At 37.2% G+C, this 13,273-nt stretch overlaps 1 protein-coding gene across 1 annotated transcript in view; it reads left to right on the forward strand.

Annotated features, from left to right (window-relative positions):
* LOC130255471 (sodium channel protein type 1 subunit alpha-like) overlaps positions 1-13,273 on the forward strand; it is an 87,503-nt gene that overhangs the window by 18,639 nt on the left and 55,591 nt on the right. The window contains exon 2 of the mRNA XM_056496187.1: positions 8,719-9,034. Within this exon, the coding sequence (XP_056352162.1) occupies positions 8,771-9,034 (264 nt within the window). The 5' untranslated portion in view covers positions 8,719-8,770. The remainder of the gene's footprint in view (positions 1-8,718; positions 9,035-13,273) is intronic.

Below are 13,273 nucleotides of genomic sequence, written 5' to 3' on the forward strand. Positions count from 1 at the left end.
CTGCACGTAATGTACCTTATGTGTTTTAAAGTAGCATATTTATTTGTTTCTCTTGATCAATAATAGGATTTAAAAAAAATTCAAAGTTCCAATAGGAGAAGATCTCCTAGTCTATAATTTGATTGCTCTTGGCTTTTGGTTGGATTATTTATTATATCTTTACATTTCCATCAAAAATCAACTCAACATCCAGAGCATTTATTGTACTGTTAGAAAATATTAAATGACTGGGAAGTCACCAGCACCTCAAAAGACAAAAAACCCTTGAAATCTTTGCTTTTAAGTGAAAGTTAGTGTGGCTTACAGTCCTCACTCAGTGGCTTTCAAACTGCTGCTTCTGCAGAAATACCAATTCCCAGGCCCTGCATTTTTTTGCAAATCCAAAGCTTTTTCCATAATGCATTGCTCAAAGGATGGGGCAGGGGCAGCAGATGCTGCTGCTGCTGGTAGTTAACCATTTAATAGGAAGAACCATTGTTTTTCCTAGGAATTTTTCAGGATTGTTTTCCTCTTTATGCAACTGAAAAGACTGAGTGCCATGTAGGAGCTTTTTAGACCTTAAAACAAACTGAATATCTAATATACAACAGAGTAAATGAGCTCTGTGACTATGCTCCCTGTAGGGCACAAGGTGCCAAGGCTTGAGCACTGTCATGTCCCTAGACCACATCATGTATAGACATGCCTGGACACAAGACTGGGACATCATGGCCTCATGAGTGTCCACTGAATGAAAACTTTCCAAAATCACACTGAACTATCATTGTTAATTCAAAGTTCATTAAAAATCAGTTCAAACCTAATCAGGACAAAGGTGAGAGTTATTTACTTGTTTATTTTTTACCAGGTCTGTGTTTTGGAAGAAGTTTCTTTACAACAGTAATATGAATTTTTAAAATTTTATTTTTATTTTGAGAACTATATGAAAAATATATAGAATAGTTTTTGAAGATAACTAAAATTGTATGTGTAAGAGCAGATACTAATTATGCTACTGTAAAGAGAAATTGCCAATCTAGTAATAAGCCATTTCTTACATATTATCAGGTAATTATTATGTTCAAAGAAGCTTACTAAGAAATACCAGAACCCACTTATTGTTGGTAAAAGTAATTTGTGTGTTCAGAATGAAAAAATACAGAGGGACATGAAGGGAGAACTGCAGAGGAGTTGCCTTAGCAGGGTCAGAAGATGCCAGTGACCAAGGTGCAGTGCCTTACCCACATAAACAGAAATGCAAATGTTGTGTTTACAGACTTGTGTTACCTGCTGCATGGCATTAGCATATAGCATACCAATTAATTTGGAAAACACTTAATTCACATGTAGCCCATGTATTTGTTGCATCTTGTAAAACCTGAGACAGGCTGAGGGCTGCAGGAGGGGATTGAGACCATAGACCCATCCCAAAGTCATGCAGTGGCAGTAGTTCTTCCTGGGCTGCAGTTTGTTTGTGCTCTGAGCATCTCCCATTCCTGGAGCACTCTTGTTTCACAGACAGTGTGAGATGGATCCCTGCCTTTGGGTGCTGCACTGCAGTAACTCAGCAGCTGATACCCAGCTCCATCACAGGCTGCTGGGGCTGCTGCTGCCTCCTCTCTGCACCATGCACAGACACGTCCCAGGGCATGTCTTGAGTGCACAGTGTGTAAAAGCAAGGGGATAAAATTTCAAAAGTTGCTTCCATATGGTGTCTGGACTTCAGTGCAGTATAAAAAGTACAAATTTCTACAATTTGGGGTGTTTATTACTGCACAACAGCCCCATCACTGTGCATGAAAAGCAGAAATTATTTTCATTTCTTTAATTATGATTGATTTTTCCCCCCTATTTTCTTGTGTGTTTAACATGTTCTTGTTGTTCCTGCATGTGCTTCCTTGACCCAGGAAAACTTCAAGAATGAAATCTGCTTGCTAAATTTGTTAGAAAGTAAATAATTTTATCATTATGTCTTTTGGGCTTCTGGCCTTTCTACTGACCATATGAGACAGCAAGTACCTGAATGCTGTTAATGGGTCAGGCAACCCACTAATTTGAGTATGGCAGTGTCTTTGGGTTTGTTAGGTCTGCAAATATATCATTCCAGGGTATGGAGCAATCTGTTTTCCATCAACTTTTATTTGTTTCCCAATTGCGGCAGTTTTCCAAGACCAGAACTTAAATCTTATTTAAATTCAATTTAACCTTAATGTTAAATGAATCAGTAGCATTATGTAATGTACACTGCATAGCCTACATGGCTTTGTTTATTTTTTTAACTGAAGAAAGGTGCTATTATGTTTGCTAAGGTAAATATAAACAGATGTTTAAGAAACAGATGTTTAAGAAAATTAAACTTGAGTTAGTAATGTAGATTGCCAGTGAAAGGGGTCAGTGCTCTGATCAAATGAAAGAAAGCAGAAAGATTGCTTCTCTGTACTGCAGTCATTTGCTGCACAAGATATGCTGCAGGAACAGAGTAAGCAGAGAAGCCATTCAGTTTTGGTAGCAATCCAGTAGTTCTAAGCTATTAAATGCATTTGCTCAGATGGAGTACTAATGCAGCTACATTGTGACTTGTCTCATTAAAATATTTTCTTTCTTTCTTTATGAAACTGCATGACTAATTTTTTTTTTTCAGCTTTCTAAAATAGAAAAGACTTATTTGGAGTTAATTAGACTTGGAATTAGACTAGCAAAGCAGTAAGCCGAAGCAAGCTACTTCTTTTTAATCTAAAGCAAAGGCTAGTAGCTATATTTTGGTTTAGAGATACATTAGTTGAATTTAAAAATATATTGAGAATAGCAGCTTCAACAATGCATACATATATATAGCTAATAGAGATGGATAATATACTGTGTTTACATTATATGATTGTCTAATTTCCTCTGAACAAGACACAAGGACAGGACTGAAAATAGAGGTGTTAGTGGGAGAAAAGGTTGCAGGAAACAGCTGACAGGGAGCATCCTGATTTTACCAGCATGGGGGTTTTGCTAGCTAATTATCTTGTTAGGGAAGGCTGCCTTATTTTACTTTGCTTTATTTTTCAAAACTTATGCTTGTATTTTCTTCCTGAGTTAAAGAAATTAGCTGTGAGTGAGCACTAGAACTAAACCCTCTTTGCCCACAGTTAGTGCTACATTTTTTCTCCTCAGCTAATATACCTCTGGTGATTTTCAACTGAATTTTCTCAAATGAATTTACTAGGTATAATGGAGAAATAGCTCCAGGAGCAGGGATCAGAAGCCATGATTGCCTTCCCAAATGAAATCTTACCTTTAAGATGCCAAGTTCATGTTTTCTTACACGCTTTTTTTCTATCCCATTAATCTTGATGTCATTCCTGCCTAGTGATGGTGGAGCACTGCAAAGAGAGATCAGGTGGTCTGTTGGCTGGGGTCATGGTAGAGTTTTGCTGACTGATGGAAAATGTGGCTTTGAAGTCCCTGGAGCTGATGAGGGAATTTAGCATAAATACTTATGCAATGTAAGCCAGGCAATGTACAACAGTGTGGATATCAGAGACACGAGCTGCATTTCCTGTCCCTGTCTGTTCTGCTTTCTGGCTGTTGGGCAGCCCAGAGAGCACTGAACTGCCTTCCTGAATCACACAGCTACCCATGGCTGTTTGCAGCTCTGTGGCAAATCAAATAGTTGTCCTCTCCCCTCATCACCCCCTTCAGCGACCCTTTCTGTGTGTCAGGGTTAGTAATGGAAATATCCAGCTGCAAAGCATAAGCTTTCACTTAAACAGGTATATACTGTTTGATTGCTTCCAATATTTCATATAATTTATTTATAGCTCAGTGCATATCTAGGTACCCTATTCTGACGTCTGTAGTATTACTGGACCTACCCTTTATTTAAAATTAATATGCATTAAATAAATGCAGTTATCCAAGTCTAAGTAATGTAATGCAAGCAAGCCCTTGTGCCAGATCTGCATTATCCATGCTGAGAGGGAACATCAAGAAGATGGAAAAAAAAGATATGGGAAAATCCTATTATCAGTCTGGTAATATGCATGTTTCCCTTATAAAGCTGTCCATGAGAATTAAATTGAATTTTAAATGTGAGCTACAGGGAGTCATAAAAAGTTGTATAGTTCCAATATTCCAGTCTGACTCCTGCCCTTCTGCCAAGCATGTTGCTTTGGATATCCTACCTACCTTTGCTACCTGCAGTAATGCTGTAATTGAGACAGACAGCATAGACTCAGGCTTGGTTCTGAGGCCACACATACAAAACTGTAGTGGCTTCCCATTGATAAATCAAGAGTAATGAGAAACTGTGCCAATAAATGATGCAAAATATTATAGGAGAGTTCTAGGCTCTGTGAGTTTACATGTAGATTCATTAATTTGTCTTTATTTTGCAGCAGTTAAATTTTAATTCATGGCTGTTATACCAGAAGGTCAAACATCAAAGCATGTTTCAGATTTAAGTGTATGGGTAATATTAAAAAATTCACTTGCTAAAGTTTGAGTGTGTGCAGCACTGTTGTTCTACATCTACAAAAAGGTCCTCCTGACCAAACTCTCCAGAAACTCTTGTTATGAATGTATGAAGGATATGCAAACTGACAGTACTAGATGTTATCAGATTAGGAAATAATCTTGTTCAAGTTTGTCTCTATTTCAGAGAGTTATGTATTGTCTAAATGACTTTTTCAAGGAGCAGTGTGTAACTGATTTGAAATCATTGTTTGACAAGGTGACATCTCTTCATCTATTTCCAATATGTCCCTTTACTTACCTGGAAAAATTATTTAGATGAAATTTGAAGACTGTAAAGATACCCAGATGCTCTATGGGTATTTGAGAGTTTAGTTACTCTCAAAGAATGCATAATCTAAAATTACAGGATGTGTACAGCAGCTCACATGCAGGAGGGCAGTGATTGTATGGGTATCACCCAGATGGTCTGAGTGAGCACAGCTAATCCAGTGTAGTGCTGGCTGCCTCTGACTTGATCCACCTGGGCAGATCAGCTGTGCCTGGTGCAGTTACACACATGCAGCTGAACAACTTCTGACTTATTCTGCCTGTGCTCTGCAGATGGTCTGATCCCTGCATGCTGAGTGTGCTCTGCAGTTATCTGGTTTACAGCAATGTATACTGCAAAGTATACATATATAAGTATATCTATAAGTATGTTTTGCCTGTGAAATATCAGAAGAAACAATGATTCTATTCTCAAATGTTCTGAATACCTTATTTTCCAAAATTTGAAATGTTTTGCACTGCTCATAAGAAGGTCACTCAGACATGGAAATGTAGAAAGAAAAAAACTCATTACCTATAGGAGAGTAGGAAAGAACTTAGTAAGAAATTCATATTTTGGGTATTCTTATATTCTTTCCTATGTTGAATTACTAGTGCTTTGCTGAAGGAAAAAACAATCCGTAGTTTTTCAATTAATATTTAATAAATCACTTGGAAATCAAAAGGATATCAGCTGATTAATTGGTCTGGTATCAATTTTTATCCATCCCCATCACAGATAAGTGAGAATAGATCCATTGACTATAGTAAAGGAAATACAAACCTATTAGTTAAGCACTGCCATATGAGAGATAAAAGTGAATTGGGATTACGACCGTAGTAAATTCTGTATGTATTTAGTATTGACTTTTAAATTTAGAGGAGATTTCTATTTGCAATTCTGAGGACTTATAATCATTAAAATGTATGAAAAAGGGGAAAATGTATCTGGAATATCATCCTCTAATCTGTTAAGCAGAGGATAAAAAAGTAGGTAATCTTCATAAAGTCTCCTGAAAGACTTTATCAAGTACAGCCTACTTAGATTTAGTTACATCTAAAGGTATAACTAGCTAGCTCCATGTACATTGGACAGCCCAGAGAATTAGGCTTGATTATAGATTCTAGGACTGATTATAGAAAAATAACATGGAGTTCCTTTTATATAAAGAAATGCACATGTTATTAGAAAAGCCCACAGCATCTGTTGGCTTCAAACTTGATATATAGACACAGTAGCTGAACCAAACGTTTTTGCAAGGTAACTAATGGCTGTGAAACATTTTGTTTCTGTGCACCTGCAGGCAAATCCCGAGGTGATCCTTGTCCTGCATGCCAGGTGTGGACATTGATTGAGCTAAAATGTGATCCTGACACAGCACCCTGTGGTTTCAGATCTCGTATTTGCTGACTGCTCTCTGGCTGTCCATTCCCTTCCAGCACATGAGATCAGCCTTGCTGCTGTCCAGCACCTCCCTCCCTCTGTGGCAGGAACACCAAGGGCTGTTTGCAGTGGTGGTTGTGGACAATGAATGAAGGTTTTAAAGGGAAAAGGACCTGGGTCTCACAGGGAGGAGAGGAGAGGAGAGGAGAGGAGAGGAGAGGAGAGGAGAGGAGAGGAGAGGAGAGGAGAGGAGAGGAGAGGAGAGGAGAGGAGAGGAGAGGAGAGGAGAGGAGAGGAGAGGAGAGGAGAGGAGAGGAGAGGAGAGGAGAGGAGAGGAGAGGAGAGGAGAGGAGAGGAGAGGAGAGGAGAGGAGAGGAGAGGAGAGGAGAGGAGAGGAGAGGAGAGGAGAGGAGAGGTCTAAGTCTCTCCTTTTGCCAAATAAGTTGAGCAAAGAGGGCTTGATTGTCTCTCTTGAGTCTCTGTATCTATCTGAAGCCCAAGGAGCAAGTAGCATTCACCTACATTGTGTCCCCCATAACATTTGAGTAACAGCTTAGTTCAAGACCTGTCTTCCAAATTGTGTTGGCACTCATGGGGATCAGAAAATTCTGTGATGTGGCTGATAGGTTTTTTTTTTTCTCCTCCTTTCCCAGTACCCACAAGGTGTGGTTAAACATTAAGGAACAGTGTCAGAGTATACAAATAGTGAGTTTATAACTTCAATAGTTAAGTGGCTGAAGTGGCAATTCACAGAAGTAAACAGAACCATGACATAGGAAGGTGAGGACTAGAGGATACTCTCTGTTTGGAGAAAGGCAAGATTTTAAATTCTTTTTGTCTGAGGAACATTTTCTTATATCCTCCCCCCTCCCACCAATGGAGACAGAGCAGTATTATTCCTTTTCTCTTGGAAAGAAGGGAAGCTGTACAGAATTTGGCATGAGTTTCTACGTGGGTGAATACTTTATGTTTGGTGTGAGATCAGCTCACTTTAATGTTTTTTACAGTGAGAAACTTGCACCTTGACTGTTTGGAAGTCATTCCTCTAATTGTGGGTGATGATCTTACATATCTGTGTGAAATATGGGGGGCTTCAATTTGTTTTAGAAATCAAGACATTTGAGTTTGTGGAGACAATATGTGATTAAGATGCGCTCACCCTTGCACTACTGATCAAGAGAATTTAGGGTTTATTACTTAATGTAATTTAGTGACCTTCTTCTTTAGTTCCCAGCTTTATTTTTTCTTTCTTCTCCCTTTATTTGTCATCTAATTTCTTATTCTTCATATTGACTTTTAATCAGTAGCAAGTTAGCCCTATCTGTATTTGCTTACCTTTCTGCTCCTTTCCCAGTAATCTGTTCTTCCACCTGTTTTAATTTTCTTTGTTCTCATGTCATTTTTATATTGCTAATCCTCCAGAGTTCCTATTTATCTTTTTGCACTCCTCATTTTCTCCCTTAATTCTTCAATCATTTACAATCTCCTCTTGAGCCACTGTTTTTTCTCTATTTCCTTCCTAATTTCCAGCATCTTTCTACAGATCTTGGGGTTATTTGTCACTTTTTAATTTGTTTTCATGTGTTTTCCACCAGCCATCTCTTGTATTCCCACTTCTCTTTCATTCCATATCTCTAGCTTATTTCAGTGGCTACTGACCTGCTTTGACACTTGAGTCTCTTGAAAGACTGACTGATCATTTCATAAGGATGTCTGCAATGGGTGGAGACTGCATTTATCTCTTTACATTCAGGCATGCAGGATAAATGCACCATTGTGAGCCCAAATATACATTTCATCTGTCTATCTGGTGTCATCAGACATTTGTTCAGCAGCATGGAAGATGCCAAATCCATAGTCTTAATAGGACTTCTTTTTTTTTCTTTTCTTTTTTTTTTTCTTTTCTTCCTAACAGGTTTCTTTCTGCAGTTGCAATATATAAATAAATATGTATACTAGAATACTTCCAGAATTTTCCAGTAACAGCCATTTTGTAAAGAACCAGACACACTGTAACAGCTAAACTGAAATAATACTAGGCAATTGTTCATTTTATCTAAAATAATTTCCCATGTAAAAATTTACTTTGAATAGTTAATACTTCATAATATTCAAACTTGATTTTGTAAAAATGGAAAATCTGATTTTCCGGTGCTTGTTTTCTGACACTTTTGCTGATCTCAGTGAAATTTTCTGTGTTAGCTCTGTTGAACTGTTCTATTTATAGTTACCAGTGTAATCCTGTTTGATTCTAGAAGAGTGTGATCATATTATAACTAGAGTTATGAGGAAAGAATGTATTTGATTATTCTTAACTATGATGCCTTTCCTTATTTGGAGTAGAAGACTATTATAATCCTGAAGCTAAGAAATTTTTACAGTTTCAATAGTGTAAGAACAACACAAATGCTTCTTACAAATGCCAAATCACTGACTAAACTGCTTGCTTTGTCTTTTTCTACATAATTTTCAAATTGTGTATTTTAACAATTCAACGTAGCGAAAACAATTCCAACTTGAAAATAACTGTTACATTTTTCTTACAGGGTGATTTCAACATGTTCATTTTATTTTCTGCTTTCTTTTAGTATTTTCCTATGCAGAAGAATAAATGGTAATTAAAATGTGCAGGATGAAAAGATGGAGCAGTCAGTGCTTGTACCACCAGGACCAGACAGCTTCCAATACTTCACTAGAGAGTCTCTTGCAGCTATTGAACAGCGCATTGCTGCAGAAAAAGCCAAGAATCCTAAACAAGATCGTAAAGACGATGATGAAAATGGGCCAAAACCAAACAGTGATTTGGAGGCAGGAAAAACACTCCCCTTCATATATGGTGACATACCTCCAGGAATGGTGTCTGAGCCCTTGGAAGACATGGACCCATATTACATCAATAAAAAAGTAAGTCTGATATCAATCCTGTTCATATGCCAGTGTTTGGAGTGCATTATCATGCTTGTTTCATTTTCTTAGAGTGGATCTCATGGCTTGTTTCTTCTGTTTGCCTTAATGGTTGCTAGGTTTTCACCTTTTTCTTTTAATTTATCTCAAAATGTCTTTCTTTTATATTATTGACTTTATATCAAAGGAATATTTATATCAAAGCTGAAGCATAATATGTGATTTTTGATTATAAGAAGTATGTAATACCTATAGAAATATGTGGATATGTAATGTGTTTATACTGTATGAACTTCTTAAAAATAAACATATATTCATACTGAGTACACCAAAATTCTCTAAGGTTAATTCAGATTTAAAACTGACAGCACGAACTGATGCATAGAGCATTTTGTTCACAGAAATCTGCTTAGATAGCAAATGCTTAGGAAATTTATGGAATTAATAGGGAAATAAACAGATAAGCAGTAAATGTAACAAGAACAGTGTAAAAGTGATTTAAAAGTTTTAGTGAAACTGGCCTTGGAACAGGCCTGAAATCCTTTCAGAATGGTCCTGCTGCTCAGCCTATTAGCAGCAGAAAAAGTTCATGCTTTATAGATGTAGCTATAGATATAGATTGGGTGATAGTTTAATTACTGGATTCTATGATTGTAAAAAAATTGTCAATATTAAGATAGGAGTTATTTTGAATTTCAAAAAATACTGTGTTCTAAGTGTCTCAGCTTGCTAAATTTCATGTGATTTATGAGTCCTATTTTGACAAGAGAGAAAATACTGTGTGAAAGAACAATATTTTTATCTCTATTATCTGGTGCCTCTGAAAGAGCCTTTATCTGCCATTCACAGCCTATGAAGATGTATCTTTAAATCACAGTTCTACTTTTACGAAGATAAAAGATGTGTTTCTATAAAAGCAGGCCTTGTAGAGTTCTGTACTAATTGTGTCTGTTTATGATACAGTATTCCATATAATTTTATCCCTACCTGCCCACAGCTCATCCTGGATCTTTATAGTCAAGACAGTCTGTCAGGCAGTGCAAACAGATACATGATACATATGACCTATCATAGATATGCTTCTCAAACCCTTGGGAATGGAAGACCCTTTCAGTCCCTTCACAAATGTAGCTGAAACCTTAACTAAATCAGCCAGGTCTGGTGGTAGAGTTGCAAGAAATGGAGAGAAAGCAGATGAACATATTCAGTCAAGTTTCTGTACTACTTGAAAAGAAGAATCTTTTTACTTGCATGCTAAATATGTATGGTCCAAGCACATACCCTCTGGGATTCTCTTCTCTCTGCTGAAGTCTGCATATTCTATGCACGTGCTTTAATCTTCTACAGGATGGAAATAGAAACAGCTCTGTCAGTCTAAGACAAGGCAAAAAATTTCTCAAATGCTTCAATTCTCTCTATTTTTCTTCCTTCACTAAAAGGAAAATAGATTTTTCCTAACAGAAAATCAACACCTATTTCAGTTTTTCACCTGTAATTTTACTTTACAATACCTAATTTCTAGATTTCATTTTCTAGCTATATGTGAATTATGGAAATACTTCTGTCTTGTTTCACTTGTACTTTGAAAATATTGGCAGCAATTGATGCTCCTGCAGGTCCCAGAAGGAGAAATAATTTGAGAAAAGCTTGAAGCAGAAGTGAACATCTCTAGGAAGACACATAGGAATCCTCAATGTATTTTTCTCAGTAATGTTTAACATTTCAGCTTCTTCTTCCCCCCTCACTGAATTCCACCTTGTAAAGCAAAGTCCATCAGCACACCCTGTCCAATGTGACAGTGTGACAACTGCTGCACAATCATTAAAGATGTTATGTTCCTCCCTGGTGAAGCTTTGATCTGAAATGTCATCGATCTAATGTAAAACACCAGAATGATGGAAAATACTTGCTTGCAGAAAGGTTTAGGGCAACTGTACAGGATTACCAGATGCCACAGTTTCTTCAGAGCTCTGTTAAGATCTCTGCATATGCTATAGCTGATTTGTGAACAGAGGATATCAGAAAGTTTTGCGTCCAAACTTCCAAATAGGGATTAGAAATGGTTGCTCTCAGCACTGGTCACTGGGTTTATTTGGAAAAGCTGGATAGGAATTTTAGGAATATTATTTTTTATGAGTTTGGTCATGAATGAAGTCATCCATCATTTGCCTTATATGCAAATATTGCATCTCTCTTACTTTTTTTTTTTTTTCTATTCTTTGTACCCAGATTGATCAAGTTCACTGTATTTTTCATGCGGTGAATGTTTAGATGACATCTAGAGTGTTTTAAGTTCCATCCTTGGGACTACTCTTTCTAAACAAAGGGTTTGTCCATGCCATGATTTGATGCAGTTTAATAGAGAATGACAGAAATACATATTTTGAACAGGTTTGAGAGCCCTATTTTTTGCCTAAGGTAGGTGTGAGATGAAAACTTAAAATTAAAAATCCTTTTAGATAAGCAAAGCCAAATAGATCTAATACTTTTATTGTTTTGTAAGTGCGCTTCAATGTAAGACTTACCACTAAAGAGGACTTATTTGTACTCAATACTAATCTGAAGTTGAAAGGAAAAGGAAAATATTGACAACTGCTGTTTGACAGTAGGACAACCCTTTATAGCAGGTTTACATACTTGATAGTATTTTTGATTTACACTGTATCACAGCCTGAAAGCCAGCAACTCTGTCCTTGAAACATAATTATTTTATTTTAAAAGAATAGATTAATGTTCTCCTATACTTATGTTTTCTTCATACTGAAATGCTGCTGACTGTGGTGGCCAATAAATGCTGGTCTTTAGAACTGTGAAGTTTAGCATCCTGAAGGGTTGCAATACTCTTTCTTTTACTTTTTTTTTAATCCAAAATTGATTAAAAGCGAATGGGAAGTTCACCCGTGTTTTGTGCTCTGCTTCTGTAAGTGCAAATCTGTGTGTTCCCAGTATCATAGTGCCTGCCTCTTCATGCTCCAGCTGCCATCACAAAGGATCAATGATGTTCACTTCATTGTCTATGGAGAAAAGATCAGCTGGAATCCCTGAGATCCTGACCTGCAGGCATAAATCAAAATCTGGTCCACTTGGTTTCATTCTTTAAGGGCTGGCTCTTCTCCTCTGAGCCCTCTGAACATTAAAGAGGAGAGAGAGAATAGGTGGAACCAAGTGGGTAAAACTTCACTTTCCTGCTGCTGTGATAGAGATATAACATTGTTTATTGCCAGTCCATGCCCTGCCTCTTGCCAGAAGGATCTGAATGATGTCTGTCAGCAAAGATGCCTCCTTTTCTCCTGGCATTTGATGATATCAGTCCCTAATCTGATCAAATCACAAACTCCTGGGTTTCCCAGATGTGTCTTGGGTTGCAAAAAACCCAAAAAGATTCTGTAAAATTGCGTCAATTTATTACACCAGCAAAGGTGAATGCACTAGTGATTTTGGATATTTTTATAGTTGTGAAATAATTTTTAAGTGAAAAGTTCCAGCAAAGCAAAAAAGTTAAGGACTTGCTAAAAAAAAAAATGTTTCAAAAGATAACCACAAACCCAAGAAATGGAAACTTGTGATATGCCATGGGTCTCCTATTCCAGCTGCTGCTGGAGCTTTTCCAGAGGAGCTGAGGACTCAGCTCAACCCTGCTCCTGAGTTTTTGAAGGTGGAAATGCAATGGAGTACCTCATAGTGCACTAAATCTTGCCTTCCAGAAACTACATTTAAAGCTAACTAGGAGGAAGGAGAGGAGAAATAAGGTTTTGGGAACTCTTTATCCCAAGAGGTTCTCAGAGACTTATCTTTATTCAGTGTTGACTCTTCTCTCTTAGCTACATCTTCTCAAAACACTCCTCCTCCTTTGCCCTGCTAAGAATTTGGTTTCTGGCTTTATTTCAAATATGGCAGAAGATGGGTTGGATTTTAGGTTACATGTTCAAAAGCAGAAAATCAGGGACTTCCTTTCAGGGAACTCTGAATTTATATTCACACTCTAATATTTTGAGGGTGAGTCAGTTTTGTGCCTTTATAAAAATGAATAATACATAAGGCCTGAAATTTGTACATAATCCTTCCTGTACAAGCATTAATCTTACAATTTTTTTAGAATTTATCTAGCTTTTCTTAGTGTATGTCTACTTTTTCCTGACAGCTTTGGGTACAATACTTCATGTTCATCCACACTGCCTACACATTGGCTTGCATCTGGGTTGAGAGTGGAGTGAGATATAACAGGCATAGCAGGGAGCT

Source organism: Oenanthe melanoleuca, chromosome 7, assembly GCF_029582105.1.
Source record: "Oenanthe melanoleuca isolate GR-GAL-2019-014 chromosome 7, OMel1.0, whole genome shotgun sequence".
Taxonomy (NCBI): domain Eukaryota; kingdom Metazoa; phylum Chordata; class Aves; order Passeriformes; family Muscicapidae; genus Oenanthe; species Oenanthe melanoleuca.